This window comes from Lathamus discolor, chromosome 24 (genome assembly GCF_037157495.1).
Source record: "Lathamus discolor isolate bLatDis1 chromosome 24, bLatDis1.hap1, whole genome shotgun sequence".
NCBI lineage: Eukaryota > Metazoa > Chordata > Aves > Psittaciformes > Psittacidae > Lathamus > Lathamus discolor.
In genome coordinates, this window is record NC_088907.1 from 877,070 (window position 1) to 891,727 (window position 14,658).

A 14,658-nucleotide genomic window follows, 5' to 3' on the forward strand; every position below is an offset into this window, starting at 1 on the left:
GGGAGGGCGCCCGGAGCCCCCGGCCTGGCTGGCAGCCCAGCTCCGGCTCAGCGCGGCGCGGGGGGGACACGGCTCCGGTGGCCATCCCTGTGCCAGGGACGTGTTTAGGATGGGATTAGAGCGGGGGCATGGCAGCGCTCACGGGGTGCCCTGGGTCCCTACACGTGTGCGGCCGGGCACGGCACGGCGCAGCAAGGTACATCATGGCTCCGCGTGGTGTTATATGGTGCAGCATGGCAGGAAAGGGCTTGGTGTGCATGTCCTAGTGTGGTATGGCAGGAAAGGCTCAGCACGGCATGGCATAGAACGGCACAGCTTGCCATGGCATAGAATGGCACAGCTTGGCATGGCACACAGGGCATGCTAACCCAGTGTGGCATGGCTTGGGATGGTGTGGTACAGCAGGAAAGGGCTTGGCATGGCACAGCATGGAATGCCAAGGCTTGGCTTGGCTTGGCATGGCTGAGCGTGGCGCAGCGCGGCATTGCTTAGCATGGTGCCATGCAGTGCAGCGGGTAAGAGCTAGGCATGGCTTGGCTTGGCTTGGGATGGCACAGCACGGCCTAGGATAGCCCGGCATGGCCTGGCATGGCTTGGGACAGCCTGGGACAGCCCGGCACAGCCCGAGCCTCTGCCCGGGGTCTCCGCCGTAGCCCCCGGTGCCCTCCGAGCGCTGCCCGTGCCCCCCGGTGGCCGAACTACATCTCCCAGCAGCCCCCGCGGCTCCCACCTCCCCGCCCCGCCATTGGCTGCTTCGGGGGGCGCCAGGCTCAGGACTACCGATTGGCTGTCGCCGTGGCAACGGGAGGGGGGGAGGCGTGGCTTAGGGCGGCCCCTCCCGGCGCCGCGGGTTTGTTTGCGGCGGCGGCCGGAGCACGGGGAGAGCCGAGCAGGGCCGAGGGGAGCCGAGCGGAGCCGAACGGAGCCCAGCAGGGGCCGAACGGAGCCGAGCGGGGCCGGGCATGAGGAGCGGCGGGCGGCGGGACCGGCAGCGCCCCCCGCCCGGGGCCGGTTCTTCGCGGGGAGCCCGGCGGAGCCTCCGGTGAGCGGCTGCTGGCCCCCGGCGACCCGCGGGGACCTGGGCTATGCGGTGGTGGCTGCGCGCCGCCGTCCTCAGCCTCATCGCCGGCGCCGACGGTAAGAGACCGGGAGCGGGGGCAGCGCACGTGGTTCCGCTGCCGGGGCTCATCCCTCGCCTTGTCCCCGCAGGCACCGGGCAGAACGAGCCCCGGTCCGTGGTGGGGCGGGTCGGGCAGAGCACGGTGCTGAGCTGCGGCCTCCCGGGAGCCCTCGAGAACCGGCCCCCGCTTTACGTGATCGAGTGGGTCCGGTTCGGCTTCGTCCTCCCCATCTTCATCAAGTTCGGGCTCTACTCCCCACGCGTGGACCCGGAGTACGTCGGTAAGTCCCGGGGGGGGACGGTTGTGGAGTCCTCACCTTTGGGGCTGCTGCTGCCTTTGGACCCCATCACGATGCTACCTCCGGCTCCGGGACGTATTGGGGTGACCAGAAGGGTCCCCACTGCAGAGCGGGGTCCCCTCGGGGTGCAGCAGCCCCGGGGATGCCCGGAGCAGGGGGATGTGGGTACCGGGATGCAGGGTGGGAGCAGCTCCATGGGCAGGTCCCATCACCTCCTGCTCGGCAACCCCAAACCGGCCCGGCTCTCCCGTCCGGTTTGTTGTGCCGGGGATGGTGGGATGCTGCCGCCGGAAGGCTGATCCTGGGGATGGGATTTTGGTGAAGGAACTAATGGGAGTAAAGCTGCTCCGGGGCAGGGCTGCGCGGCGTGGGAGGGGGATCTGCTCCTGGATATACTGGGATATACCGGGTATTTACAGCAGAGCGGTGGCAGAGCTTGAGGGATCCCTGTGAGCATGGAGGTGAAGGCAAAGAGCATCCCTTGAGGACTGGGGAGGGCTGCACTGAACTCCTCTGCATGGGGAGGGCTGGATGGTGCCCGCTTGGGAGCCTTTAATCCCAAATCACTGCGGTTCCAGCCAGCCATGGGCAGAGGAGATGGATTTTGGGGTCTCTCCCCCTTTGCTTCTGTGCTGGCTCCGTGGGACCGGTGGTGGTGACAGTGAGGACAAGGCACTGGTTTTACCGGATACCTGGGCCAGGCTGTGGATACCTGAGCCTGGCACCGGGGCCCCTCAGCTGCAGGAGCTCTGGTTACCGACACAGCCCGCAGGGGGGAAGGGGCTGGTGGCTGTAATGAGGCCGAGCTGGTGGCAGGGGGGCTGCCGGCTGTCACCATGGCATCGGGGCGGCTTGTTCCCAATCCCCTGCAGGGCTGGGAAGGGATAGAGGGACCGGGGGACAGCCCCTGCTCTCCCCCCTGAGTCCCTCGAGGGGCGATTGGGAGCACCAATTGAGCTGCCACCATCCCCATGAGAGCCTTGGGGTCGCTCGGGGGACCGGATGCTCCTTGTCCCCGTTTATCCACATCCATCGGGATGCCCCATCCCGGTGGCCGGCACTGGCTGCAGCCCCCTTTGTGTCCCTCTGAATGACGGTTGCCAGGCGCTGGGGGATGGTTTTGTTATCGCAGGGGGGTGGAAGAGGAGGAGGAGGGGGCTGGGGCCGGCTCGGGGGGATTAGGGAAGGCTGGGGCACATCCCCTGGGCCCTTCCAAAGGGACCTTTGTTCCGGAGCCGGCAGCTGCAGGCAGGGATGGGGATTCCCAGCGCTTCCCAGCGTTCACACGGGAACCCCCTCATCCCACCGGGATTCTGCGGCTGCTCCGGGGTGAGGTTTTCCTGGGGCTTTGCTTTGTGCTGTGAGCAAGGGATGGCACCAGCAGCACCCAGACCCGGCCGGCCCCACACCTCGTGCCATGGGGCTGGGCTGGAGCTGCCCGTGGGGAGCAGCTGGACCCAGTGGGAGACGTGGCCGGAGGGAGCTCCAGGTGCCACTGGGATGGGTTCACATGGGTTTGGGTTCACACGTTCTGTGATCCCGTGTGTGATCCCATATATGATCCCTTGTGTGATGATCCGCTGTGTGATGATCCCGTGTGTGATCCCATGTGTGATCCCGTGCCCAAACCAGCCCGCCCGGCTTTCCTTCTCCTCCTCACCACCCTCATTGGGCAGGGCACAGCTTCCCATAGCCCAGCCTGGGTGCCAGTGGCTCCTGGAACAACCAATGGCACCAAACTGGGTTGAGCCAACAGCGGGATTCGGCAGAACTCCCTTTAGGAAGCTGCTGGTCCCAGGAAGCTCTGGGATGGCAGCAGGAGCATCACGGGCACAAAGAGCAATGGCCCACAGGGCACTAAACCCACCTCCCCAGCCCAGAGCCGTGGTCTGGGTTGGGGTCCCATAGCAATGGGGTGCTGGGTGCCGGGGTGCTGGGTGCCGCTTGTGCACCCCAACTGCAGCTGAGCCAATTGCCTGCTGCCGCCTGAGCCGATTACGGCTCTGATAATAGCGCAGGGGATTAGAGCTGCGCTCGCCGCCGCTCCGAGCCCTTCTCCTCCTCCTCATCGGAGAGGCCGTGGGGTTGCGTGGGCCCCATGGCCGGGGAGAGCCCCCCCTTATTGCCACCACCGCATCCCCTAAGGGGTCTGTGGTGCTCATCCCTGTGCGGGGCTGGGGGTGCCCCCCCGGAGCGCTGTAGGGGCACCAGGGCTTAGCCGGGCTCCTGAGGATGCAGCCAGGGATGGGGGGACCGGTGATGGGGGGTCCCCAATGAGGCCACCCTAGGGTGGGCAAAGCCATGGCTGCATCCTCTCCCTGGAGCCCTAAACCTCGGTGTGACCATTCCTGGGCTCCGGCGGCACCAGGCAGACCCCGCGGGGCACTGGGTGCCATGGTGGGGGGGGGTGTCCCGGGGGTGCCGGTGTCCCTGTGATGGTCACTCCATGCCCACAGGCCGGGTGCGGATCGAGGAAGGCGCCTCGCTGCGCATCGACCTCCTGCGCGCCGAGGACCAGGGCTGGTACGAGTGCCGCGTGCTCTTCCTCGACCGGCACAGCACCGACGCTGACTTCCAGAACGGCACCTGGGTCCACCTCACCGTCACCGGTAACCGGGGGGATCCCACCCGCCTCTGACCCCGCATCCGGGGCTTGCATCCACGGGGGGTCAGGCTCTGGCTTTGTCTTTGTCTTTGCAGCTCCCCCCACGTTCCTGGAGACCCCCCCGGCGCTGGTGGAGGTGCGGGACCGGGATGCGCTGAGCCTGACCTGCACGGCCATTGGCAACCCCCAGCCCGTTGTGAGCTGGAAGAGGAGCGACCTCCCCGTCCGGAGCGGGGCCGCGGTGCAGGTTTGGACACGACCCTCACTGCGATCCCATGGGGGCAGCCGGGAGGGCAAAGGGACACCCGTGGCACCGTGTTCCTGTCACCAGGTGAGGAACGGGACGCTGAGCATCGCCGTGGTGGAGCGCGCCAGCGCGGGCACCTACACGTGCCACGCGTCCAGCAAGGAGGGCACCATCACCCACACCACCCGCGTGCTTGTGCAGGGTAAGAGCGGGGGCCACCCGGCTGGGTGCTGCCATAGGGCACACATAGGGGTTGGGTTTGGGGTCGGTGCTTTGGGTGTGATGGGGCTTTGAGAGCAGCCAGGGCTACCCCATATCCGCAGCCCTCACTGCCCGCTCTGTGCCATGCTCAGGGCCGCCCGTCATCGTGGTGCCACCGCAGAACATCACCGTCAACGTCTCCCAAGATGCTTTCCTGGCGTGCCAGGCAGAGGCGTACCCAGGAAACCTCACCTACACCTGGTTCCAGGGCAGCACCAACGTCTTCCACCTCAGGTACCGTGGGGCTGGCACCGAGGGGCTGGAGCTGAGCGTGGTGGGGAGCTCACTCATCTCCCCCCCATCCCCTGCAGCCATCTCCAGACTCGTGTCCGTGTCCTGGTGGATGGGAGCCTCCTGCTCCAGCAAACGACCCCAGATGATGCTGGGAAGTACACCTGCACCCCCAGCAATGGGCTCTGGAAGCCGCCTTCCGCCTCGGCCTTCGTCACGGTGCTCTGTAAGAGCCCTCGGGAGCCCCAGGCTGTCACCAGCCACCACGGGGACCCCGGATCCTGCTGCCCTCCTGCAGGTCCTGGTACCCCCCGCTTTGTCCCCACAGATCCAGCGCAGGTGACCACAATGCTCCCGGAGACCCACTTACCCAAAGGGATGCAGGGGGTGATCCGCTGCCCATCCCGAGCCAACCCCCCGCTGCTCTCCGTCAGCTGGACCAGGGATGGGCGCCCGCTGGAGCTGGACAAGGTACCACGGCTGCCACCATCCCCATTGCCACCCCCTGCAGCCGCTCATCCTGACCCTGCCTCTTCCCAGCTCCCCGGCTGGTCCATGAGACCCGATGGCTCCATCGTCATCGCGACGGGGAACGACGATGCTCTGGGGCTGTACACGTGTACCCCCTACAACAGCTACGGCACTGCCGGCACCTCCCGGCCCACCCGTGTCCTGCTGAAGGTGAGCCCCAGGCTGCTCCCACCCTGCCCCGATGTGATGGGTGCCTCCATGCACCCACCCTGGTGCATCCCTGTCCTCCAGGACCCCCCTGCCTTCACGGTGCGCCCCAAGGAGGAATACTTCCAGGAGGTGGGCCGGGAGCTGGTGATCCCTTGTGCAGCCCATGGTGATCCCTCACCCACCATCACATGGATGAAGGTAGGAGCTGCTGCTCTGGGGAGCCAGATGTGCTCTCCTGGGTGGTGGATGCTGCTTTTGGCCTCTGGGGCATCACTCCCTGCATCCATGTCCCTGCATCCATGTCCCTGCATCCATCTCTCTACATCCATCTCCCTGCAGGAGAAGGGGCTCAGGGCTCTTTCCTTGTGTTGCCCTGAGGGGCTCAACCTGCCCCTCACTTCCTAAAGCAGCCCCCATGGTGGCCACCGTGAGCCCATCGCCGCTTTGCCCTGCAGGTTGGCAGCGCAGGGAAGAGCTGGGGCAGTGCCCGGGTGGATGTGAACAGCAGCCTCGTGTTCCAGCCGCTGGGCAAGGAGCAGCACGGGCTCTGGGAGTGCGCGGCCACCAGCGCCGTGGCCACCGTCACCACCGTCACCTCCGTCCATGTGCTGGGTGAGTGGCTGGTGCTGGGGGGCCCCCAAGCATCCCCCCCCCCGCCGCGTGCCACATCTCTGCTCCCCCCCGCCCCAGGCACCAGCCCTCACGCTGTCACCAACGTCTCCGTGCTCCCGCTCCCGCTGGCTGCCAACGTCTCCTGGGAGCCCGGCTTTGATGGAGGCTACTTCCAGAGGTTCAGCGTCTGGTACACGCCGCTGTGAGTGCCCATGGGCAGAGCCGCTGCCCGCCGCTGCCTGCCCCACACCACCCCTGTGCTCATGGGCCCCACATCCCTGCAGGGTGAAGCACCCGCCCCGCGCTCATCACGACTGGGTGTCGCTCTCGGTGCCGGCGGGGGCTCAGCACCTCTTGGTGGAGAACCTGCAGCCAGACACGAGCTACCAGTTCAGCGTCCTGGCCCAGAACAAGCTGGGCAGCGGCCCCTTCAGCCAGATCGTCACCTCCATGCCCAGGGGTGAGAGGGGGCTCCCCAAAACACCCCCCATAGAGCCCTGGACCCCTCCGCACTGCTCCTGTATCCCAGCATCCCCGTTCTCCCCAGGCTTCCCAGTGACCACAGTGCCTCCGGAGCCGCCAGCCGTGACCGTGCCCGTGCTCCTGTCCCCACCGCGGGCGCTGAGCGCCAACGCCACGGCGCGGGGGGTGCTGCTGCGGTGGGAGCCGCCGGCGCGGCGCTCCACGGCGCTCAGCGGGTACGCGCTGGAGCTGCGGCAGGACCGCGGCGCTTGGGAAGTGCTGGATCGCTCCATCCCCAGCACGAAGACCCAGGTCCTGGTGCCGGGACTCATCAAGGTGGGGATGGCACCGGGTGCTCCTGCAGGTAGGGCAGCTGTAGAGCCATGGGGATGGTGCCAGCGCGGCTCCTGCCCCTCTGCTCCCCACAGGACGCCTTCTATGAGTTCCGACTGGTGGCCTTTGCTGGCAGCTACATCAGCGATCCCAGCAACACGGTGAACGTCTCCACAGCAGGTAAGGTTGGGGCTGCCTTGGGGACAGAGCCCAGAGGGGTAAAGTGCCCAGCGCGGTCCAGGATTGTCCCCAGCAGACACTACCTCCGGCCCCAAAGCATCCCTGGTGCCGGAGCCAAAGCATCCCCCAAAGCCAGCGCTGGGTGCTCACCCGTCTCTAGACATGGACCAGGTTGCAGGAGAGCTCCGTGTGGAGCATCCCTGCTCCTGGTGCTTGGCACGGACACGGAGGGAGGCTTTGCTGCTGTCCCTGCGGTGATGGGTGCCTGTTCCGTGGGGACCCACCCCGGTGCCACTGTGTCCCATTGGCGCAGGCATGGAGGTGTATCCGTCCCGCACGCAGCTGCCCGGGCTCCTGCCGCAGCCGGTGCTGGCCGGGGTCATCGGTGGGATCTGCTTCCTCAGCGTGGCCGTCATCTTCAGCACCGTGGCCGCCTGCATCATGAACCGGCGCCGCGCCGCCCGCAGCCGCAAGCGCAGGCAGGGTAGGAACGGGGGCCGGGACCCTGTGGTCCAGGGCTTGGGGGTGGTGGGGCGGGGGGGGTCTCATTGGGGCCGTTTCCTCCTCATCGCTTTCGCATTGCTCGCTGTGTGATCCCCTTGTGTTCTCATGGCCTTCCAGATCCACCACTCGTCTTCTCCCCCAGCAAGAAGCTTCCACCTCCACAGTAAGTCACATCCCATCACTGCATCCCCATTGTGTCCCTGCTGCTGCATCCCTGTCCTGTCCCTGCTGCTCCCCATCACTCACTCACCGCAGTTTGGGGCTGTGGGGTTGGGATGCTCTGGATTCTTGCTCCCCCCACCGGGTTTTGGGGGTGAAGGAAGGATCAGAAAGCCCAGGAGCAGGTATTTAGTAATAGGGAATGGCACAGGCTCTCCCAGGGAGCAACCGGACAAACCCAGAGCTGGGCCATGGGTGCTGCAGTGGCTCCTTTCTCCCTTCCAGCAATTCTCATGGCTCTGGTAGCCCCGACAGCACCGTGAAGCTGAAGCTGCAGCCATCTCCCTACCGGAGCCTGCACCGGACGCTGCTGTGGGGCGAGAAGGCCGGTACCAGTCTGGGCCTGAGCATCGCGGGCTCCCGGTACAGCGCGGGCGATGGCAGCACCGGGGAGCACGTGCCCCTGGAGCGGATCCGGCGCGGCCCCGACGGCCGCTTCGTGGTGGAACCGGAGCCCCCGGCGCCGCAGCCTGAGCCCTGCCTGCAGCTGCCCCGGGAGGAGGAGGAGGAAGATGAAGATGAGGAGGAGGAGGAGGAGCCCATCTGGCGCAAGGGGGTTTCGCTGCGCCCCCGGCCTGCGGGGCAGCCCCCCCGGGGCTCCTGGACCAGCCGCCGGGGCCGGTACTTTGGCTACGGCAGCAGCAGCAGCCCCGTGTGCGGCTCCACCGCCGCCGCTGCCTTGTGCATCATTGACGTGAGCCCCGTGGCCTCCGCCGCCACTTTGCCTTATGGCACCGCCGAGGAGCCGCGTGCCGGCCCCGGCAGCGCCCTGTGGGACTCGCTGCCCCTCGAGGGCTCCCCACGGCCCCCCCCCAGCCCCCCTGCACCCCCCAGCCCGCAGCCCCCGGCCCGCAGCAGCATCCTCCAGTTCCTGAGCCTGCCCTTCTTCAAGGAGATGTGCGTTGATGGTGAGGAGCCACCGGAGCCCAGCACCGCCGCGCCGGAGCCCCCCCCTCCCACAGCAGGGACCCAGGGCTCCCCACAGCACGTGGGGCGGACACTGTGCCCGGACTGCATTGACCCATGTGCCAAAGCCACCACGTTCCTGGAGCCCCCCAGCCTGCCCCTGGGTCCTGCCAAGGCATCGCTGCCCGGCACCGCGGCCTGGCCCGGCAGCACCAGGACTGAAGCCATGCCCACGGCCAGCACCGCGCAGCCCGGTTGGGCACCACCGGGCAAGGCACCGGATGCGCCGGTGCTGGAGAATCTGGCGCGGGGCAGCCTCACGAGCCAGAGCAGCGGCCGCGGCAGCGCCTCCTTCCTGCGCCCACCGTCCCTGGGGGGCAACGGCCCCAGCACCCCCCCGGGCTGGAGCGGAGCCGCTGCGGTGAGGATGGATCCGGCTCTCGGTAGCGCCGGGAAGAGGTGAGCCATGGGCAGGACACCGGGATGAGCTGTGCCGTGTCAGGGCTTGTCCATGGGGTTAATCCTATGGCACGGGAGCATCCCGGACCCCCTGCTCCATCCCCGCAGGAGGAACACGTCGGTGGATGAGAACTACGAGTGGGACGCGGAGTTTGCGCTGGAATCCGACATCCTGGAAGCGCTGCAGCTCTACCGCGGCGGGCCCCCGGCCCGGCCCGGCTCCACCATCGCCCTGCGCGACCTGGAGCGGCAAAGTGAGTGTGAGCAGGGGGTGATGGCAGCGGCCCCCATGGGGCTCCCTTCACCCCACGGTGCTGATGGTGTCTGTGTCCCCCCACACACACAGAGCCCGGTGCTGCCGCCGGCTCCTCCCCGGTGAGCTCGGTGTCGGCGGAGGCGTTGGCGGCCGGCGCTGGCACCGTGTCCCGGCGGCGCAGGGATGGAGCTCGGCAGCGGCCGCAGGAGCAGCGCCCGGGCACCCATGGGTGCTGCGGTGAGCGCCTGGAGCTGGCCACGCTGCTGTAGGGGACCCCCATGGAGGGTTAACGGGGGGGGGGGAATAAAGAGATGTGAATGTAGCACCCAGTGTGTGGGGTGGAGGAACAGAAACCCAGAGCCCCCCCAAGGGCACCGCATGGCACCCAGAGTCCCAAAACACCCCCACCCCGGCACCCAGACCGTCCCCGGGACCCCCCCGACCTCCACATGCCCCCTCTCCAGGCCACCCCGAGCCCCCCCAAAGGCATCCATAGCCCCCAAACTGCCCCCTCCTGGTGCCACTTGCATCCCCGTCACTTATGTCCCCCCCATCCTGCTGCATCCCCCCCTTCAGTGTTTATCCCCCCCCGGGGTTCTCTCATCCGCTGCCCCCCCCTCCCATCCCATCCCGGTCCTCCGCCTCGCTCCGGTGCCCCCCCCCATCCCCATTCCCTGCGGGCGGGGCGGGGCTATCTCGCCTCGTTCCCTTATATGGCCATGCCACGGGGGGGGCGGAGCCCCGGCGGGAATGACGTCACCCCCAGCCCTTTGGGGGTGTTCCGGGGGTCCCCTCGCTGGGCCGGGCCCCGGGGTCACCCCGGGTCACCGCGGGGGTCCCGTCCGCGCACAGCCCCATCCGGGTCCTGTGTGGACCCCCCCCCCTCGCGTTACCCCCCAAATGACGTCATCATCCCCACCTCCTGCCCTCCTCATCCTGCTCTGTGTCCCCCCCGTGTCCCCTGCCCTGCCCCCTGTGTCACCCCCCTCCTGTCCCCACCTCACCATCTGTCCCTCCATGTCCCCCCCATCGTGTGGGTCACCCTGACCCCCACCCAGGGAACACTCCGGGGCACCCCAAAGAGCCACCGGGAACCCCCACAACACACACGGAGCACCCATGGGTGCAGGAGGGGCACTGCCCGCCGAGGGGGGGGACACAACAACCAAGGCTGGTTCCCAGTGTGATGGAGCCCTCAGGAGCAGCGCCGGGATGGGGGGCGTCCCGGGTGCATTCTGGGGCTCTGAGGTTGGATTTTGGGTGCAGAGGGGGGGATTTTGGGGCTCTGAGGTTGGATTTTGGGTGCAGAGGGGGAGATTTTGGGGCTCTGAGGTTGGATTTTGGGTGCGGGGGGGGCGGATTTTGGGCCCTGGGAGTGTGGGTGCGGGGACACAGCGGCGCTGGCGCTGCCACCGGCTCCGGAGGCGGCCGCTGGCTCCGGGCCCGGCGTCTGTTTGGTTGTTTTGGTCGCGCTTCCCTTGGAGACGGCGCTTGAGCAACAGCCGCGGCCCTGCCCCTGCGCGGGGACACGGGGGCACCGTGGGGCCGGGGGCAGCGGCAGCGCCCGAGCCCAGCCCCGACGGCGCGGCCGCCCCGGCCCTACCGAGCCCCGGTGTCCCCCTTGGCCCCGCACAGCCCCGGCCGCCAGGGCCACCCCGTGCCCCCCAGCCCCTGTTGTTCCTCCTTGTCCCCACCGAGCCCCCCCCCCCCCCGTCCCTCGGCCCCCCCAGCTGCCTTGTCCCCCTCTGCCCCACAGCCACGCTGTCCCCATCAAGACCCCCGATGTCCCTCCAACACCGTGGCCACCAGGACCACCCTTTTTCCCCCTTCCAAAGCCCCGTGGTCCCTTGACCGCGCTGCCCACCCTGTCCCTGCCTCCTCGGCCTCCTCCTTCCCATCCAAACCCCGATGTCCCCGCTCAGCCCCTCTGTCCCCACCACCGCGGCCACCCCGGCCCCCCCGAGCCCCCGATGTCCCCGGACCACGGTGACCACCGTGACCCCACCTTGTGCCCCCCCCCCCAACCCCGGCCCGCCCGAGCCCCCTCCCCGCCGGGCGGGGCTGCCCCTGCCCCGGCCGCGGACCCGCCCCGGGAACGGGCGGTACCGGCCGCCCCCGGCCGCGCTGACATCAGCCGTGAAAAGGGCGCGGGCCGCGGCATCCGGCATCTGCCGACCGGGGACCGCGGGAGCCGCGCCGCAGGTAGGGACCGGCACCGGGCACCGGCACCGGGCACCGGCACCGGGCAGCGCCCGCGGGCGCCCGCGCAGGTGGGGTCGGGAGCCGGGATGGGGACGGGCACCGGGAGGGCACCGGTAGCGCTGCCCTAAACCCGCCCCGCCCGCACTGCCCGAGGGGCCCGGAGCGGGACCGCTCCCCCCAGGGCTTCCCCCCCCAAGCACTCCCTGCCCGCCCCGCGGGGGTAACGGCTCCGGGCAGCGCCGGGACACGCGGCCGCGCCCGCGGAACGGGACCGGGTGCGGCTTCCGGCCCCGGCGCCGCTGCCCCCGGGCGCTGCGGACCCCGCGGCGTGGCCCGGTCCGGGGGGGCCCAGGAGCCGCTGCCGCTGGGGGGCCCTGCGCCCGCCGGGGGTCCCCTCCCCGCTGTTTGGGGTCCCCGGTGTAAGCCGGTGCCCACTGGGGTCCCCTCCCCATTGCGCTGGGGCTCTGCGGGGTCCCCACGGTGGCCGTGCCCCGGTTGGGATGGGCGCTGCTGCCCCCACCCGTGGGGTCCCCCGCAACGGGCGAGCCCCGACCGGGCTCCGACTGCCCCGGTCCCGGCTGCTCTTTGTTTCCCGGCGGCTTTGGCCCCTGTCCGGGCACTCCCCACGCACCCGGGAAGCGGCTCCATCCCCATAGGGGCTGCCACGGCAGCGCTGGGGCGGCCGCGGTGCCGGAGCTCCACAGCGGCTTCACTCGGCCATGGCGGGGGGCTCCGGGTTCAGGTTCCCCCCAAACCGGGCCCCGCGGGTGCTCCCGGTGTCAGGGACCCCAAAACCGGGTGCGTGATGGGGTCCGGATGGAGCCGGGTCCTTCCCATGTGGCTGTTGCTGGCTGGGCACCGGGGCTGGCACCCACAGCGCATGCTCCTATCTGGCATTCCGGGACCCCCGAACGCCAGGATGCAGGATGGGATGCGGGAGGTGGTGGGAACCACTGATGGCACCGGTCCGGTGGCCCCACGGCAAAGATCCGGGTCCACCGGCCCCATGCTCCCGGTGCCAGTCCCGGATGTGGCACCGGGCCCAAGCAAACGGGGCAGCTCCTCAAACAAGCTCTGACCGGTGCCTGCCAAGCCCGCGGGGCTGAGCCGTGGTGATGGATGCTCAGAGCCGGATCCGTGCCCGGAGCGCCATGGGGTGGGCACGGAGCAGGAAGCGGGGAGGGCCTGGCATGGGCGATAAAGCTCCATGATAGACACCCGGCCACTGGTGGTCACCATCACCCCGTGCCACCAATGGTGCTGACGGGGGGGGTCCGGTCCCTGCAGACCCCCCCCGCCCCGCTGTCACCATGGCAAACCGGGGACCATCGTACGGGCTGAGCCGGGAGGTGCAGCAGAAGATCGACCGCCAGTACGACCCCGAGCTGGAGCAGATCCTGGTGCGGTGGATCCTGGCGCAGTGCGGCAGCGACGTGGCACAGCCGGCACCGGGCAGGGACGGCTTCCAGCAGTGGCTCAAGGATGGCACCGTGAGTACCCGGGCGCTGGGCACTGGGTGGGGGGGGCACCGTGGTGCTGGTTGTCACCGGTGTCCCCTCGCCCGTAGGTGCTGTGCCGGCTCATCAACAGCCTGCACCCGCGCGGGCAGGGCCCCGTGGCCAAGGTGCAGGCGTCGGCCATGGCCTTCAAGCAGATGGAGCAGATCTCGCAGTTCCTGCAAGCGGCCGAGCGCTACGGCATCGCCGCCACCGACATCTTCCAGACCGTGGACCTCTGGGAGGGTGAGCGCCGGGATGGGGATGGAAAAACGATGGGGATGAGGATGGGGAAGGGGATGAGGATAAGGATGCAAATGGGGATAGGAATGGGGATGAGGATGGAAAGGAGACAAGAATGGGGATGGGATGAGAATTTGGATGAGGATAGGGTTGAGTGTGGAGCTGGGGATGAGGATGGAAATGGGGATGGGGTTAAGGGTGGGAATGGGGAAGAGGATGGGATTGGGGTAAGGATGGGAATGATGACAGGGGTAGGAATGGGGTTGGGAATGGAGGATAGGGATGGAAATAGGGAAGCACATGGTGATGGGGTTAAGGGTGGGAATGGGGATGAGGATGGGATTGGGATAAGGACGGGATGAGAATGGAAATGGGGATAGGGTTGAGGGTGGGAATGGGGATGAGGATGGGATTGGGATAAGGCCAGGAACGATGACAGTGACGGGAATGGGGTTGGGAATGGAGATGGGGATGAGGACAGGGATGGAAACAGGGAAGGAGATGGGGATGAGGATGAAGCCCAGCCTGGCCGCGCCCTTGCAGGGAAGAACATGGCGTGCGTGCAGAGGACCCTGATGAACCTGGGCAGCCTGGCCGTGGCCAAGGGCGATGGGCTCTTCGTGGGAGACCCCAACTGGTTCCCCAAGTAGGTTCCGGGTGCCTGGGGGGGTGCTGCGGGACCGGGGGGGGTCCGGGGGGGCGCTGACACAGCTGTGCCCGCAGGAAGTCGCAGGAGAACCGGCGCGTCTTCTCCGAGGACAAGCTGAAGGAGGGGCAGAGCGTGATCGGGCTGCAGATGGGCACCAACCGCGGCGCCTCGCAGGCCGGCATGACGGGCTATGGCATGCCCCGGCAGATCCTCTGAGCATCCCACCCTCCCCGGACCCCAAAGTGCCTGTGCCCCCCCCCCCCCAATACACTCCATTGCGGACCAGCTGGGTGACCCCCCCCAGCCCCCCCCCCCCCCCCCCCAGTATTCCAGGACCAAAAATTGTTTTTATATTATTATTATTTGGCTGGTGCCGCTGCACCTGCCCCCCCACCCCCCCAACTTCCACAAGTGCCTTTGGGGGTCACGGTGCCCCCCCCCGCCGCTGCTGTGTTGGGGGGGCACCCCCCTGCACCCCAATAAATGGCTCCTCTTGTTTCCAGGCTGGATGATTGTGATGGGGAAGGGGTTTGGGGGGGGGCCATCAGGGCACGAACCCCCCCCCCCGGGGAACGGGAGACCCTTATGGGGGGGGGGGGGAGAGCCCAGAGGGGGGGCACTAGGACCCTGCGGCCTCGCCGTGCAGCATGGCGGCAGCCAGGCCACGTGGAGGGAGGGGCGGGGCTAACAGGG

The 14,658-nt window shown here is 68.4% G+C and overlaps 2 protein-coding genes across 3 annotated transcripts; both read left to right on the top strand.

Moving 5' to 3' along the window:
- The first annotated feature begins 988 nt into the window (after positions 1-988).
- Positions 989-9,697, top strand: IGSF9 (immunoglobulin superfamily member 9). 2 transcript variants are annotated; one of them, XM_065659951.1, is made up of 20 exons: positions 989-1,137; positions 1,210-1,401; positions 3,876-4,028; positions 4,120-4,271; positions 4,356-4,473; positions 4,595-4,766; positions 4,844-4,989; positions 5,092-5,234; positions 5,304-5,444; positions 5,526-5,642; positions 5,900-6,056; positions 6,135-6,258; positions 6,341-6,516; positions 6,604-6,854; positions 6,947-7,031; positions 7,345-7,515; positions 7,653-7,698; positions 7,980-9,119; positions 9,228-9,373; positions 9,466-9,697. In XM_065659951.1, exons 1-20 carry the CDS (start codon positions 1,086-1,088, stop codon positions 9,642-9,644), a joined length of 3,861 nt encoding a protein of 1,286 aa, XP_065516023.1. In that variant the 5' UTR covers positions 989-1,085; the 3' UTR covers positions 9,645-9,697. The 2 variants fall into 2 exon arrangements, with proteins under 2 accessions (XP_065516023.1, XP_065516024.1); XM_065659952.1 differs by having other exon boundaries at positions 4,625-4,766.
- A 1,771-nt stretch (positions 9,698-11,468) lies between these two features.
- TAGLN2 (transgelin 2) lies at positions 11,469-14,467 on the top strand. Its single transcript, XM_065659965.1, has 5 exons — positions 11,469-11,577; positions 12,865-13,067; positions 13,145-13,319; positions 13,860-13,962; positions 14,040-14,467. Exons 2-5 carry the CDS (start codon positions 12,888-12,890, stop codon positions 14,179-14,181), a joined length of 600 nt encoding a protein of 199 aa, XP_065516037.1. The 5' UTR covers positions 11,469-11,577; positions 12,865-12,887; the 3' UTR covers positions 14,182-14,467.
- The last annotated feature ends 191 nt before the right edge of the window (positions 14,468-14,658 follow it).

Excerpts from the sequence above, each read along its gene's own strand:
- IGSF9 (XM_065659951.1), top strand. The coding sequence starts at position 1,086 with ATGCGGTGGTGGCTGCGCGCCGCCGTCCTCAGCCTCATCGCCGGCGCC. Across the intron at positions 6,259-6,340 it reads AGCGTCTGGTACACGCCGCT|GGTGAAGCACCCGCCCCGCG; the intron begins GTGAGTGCCCAT and ends ACATCCCTGCAG. Across the intron at positions 7,699-7,979 it reads AAGAAGCTTCCACCTCCACA|CAATTCTCATGGCTCTGGTA; the intron begins GTAAGTCACATC and ends TCTCCCTTCCAG.
- TAGLN2 (XM_065659965.1), top strand. The coding sequence starts at position 12,888 with ATGGCAAACCGGGGACCATCGTACGGGCTGAGCCGGGAGGTGCAGCAG. Across the intron at positions 13,068-13,144 it reads AGTGGCTCAAGGATGGCACC|GTGCTGTGCCGGCTCATCAA; the intron begins GTGAGTACCCGG and ends CCTCGCCCGTAG. Across the intron at positions 13,320-13,859 it reads GACCGTGGACCTCTGGGAGG|GGAAGAACATGGCGTGCGTG; the intron begins GTGAGCGCCGGG and ends GCGCCCTTGCAG.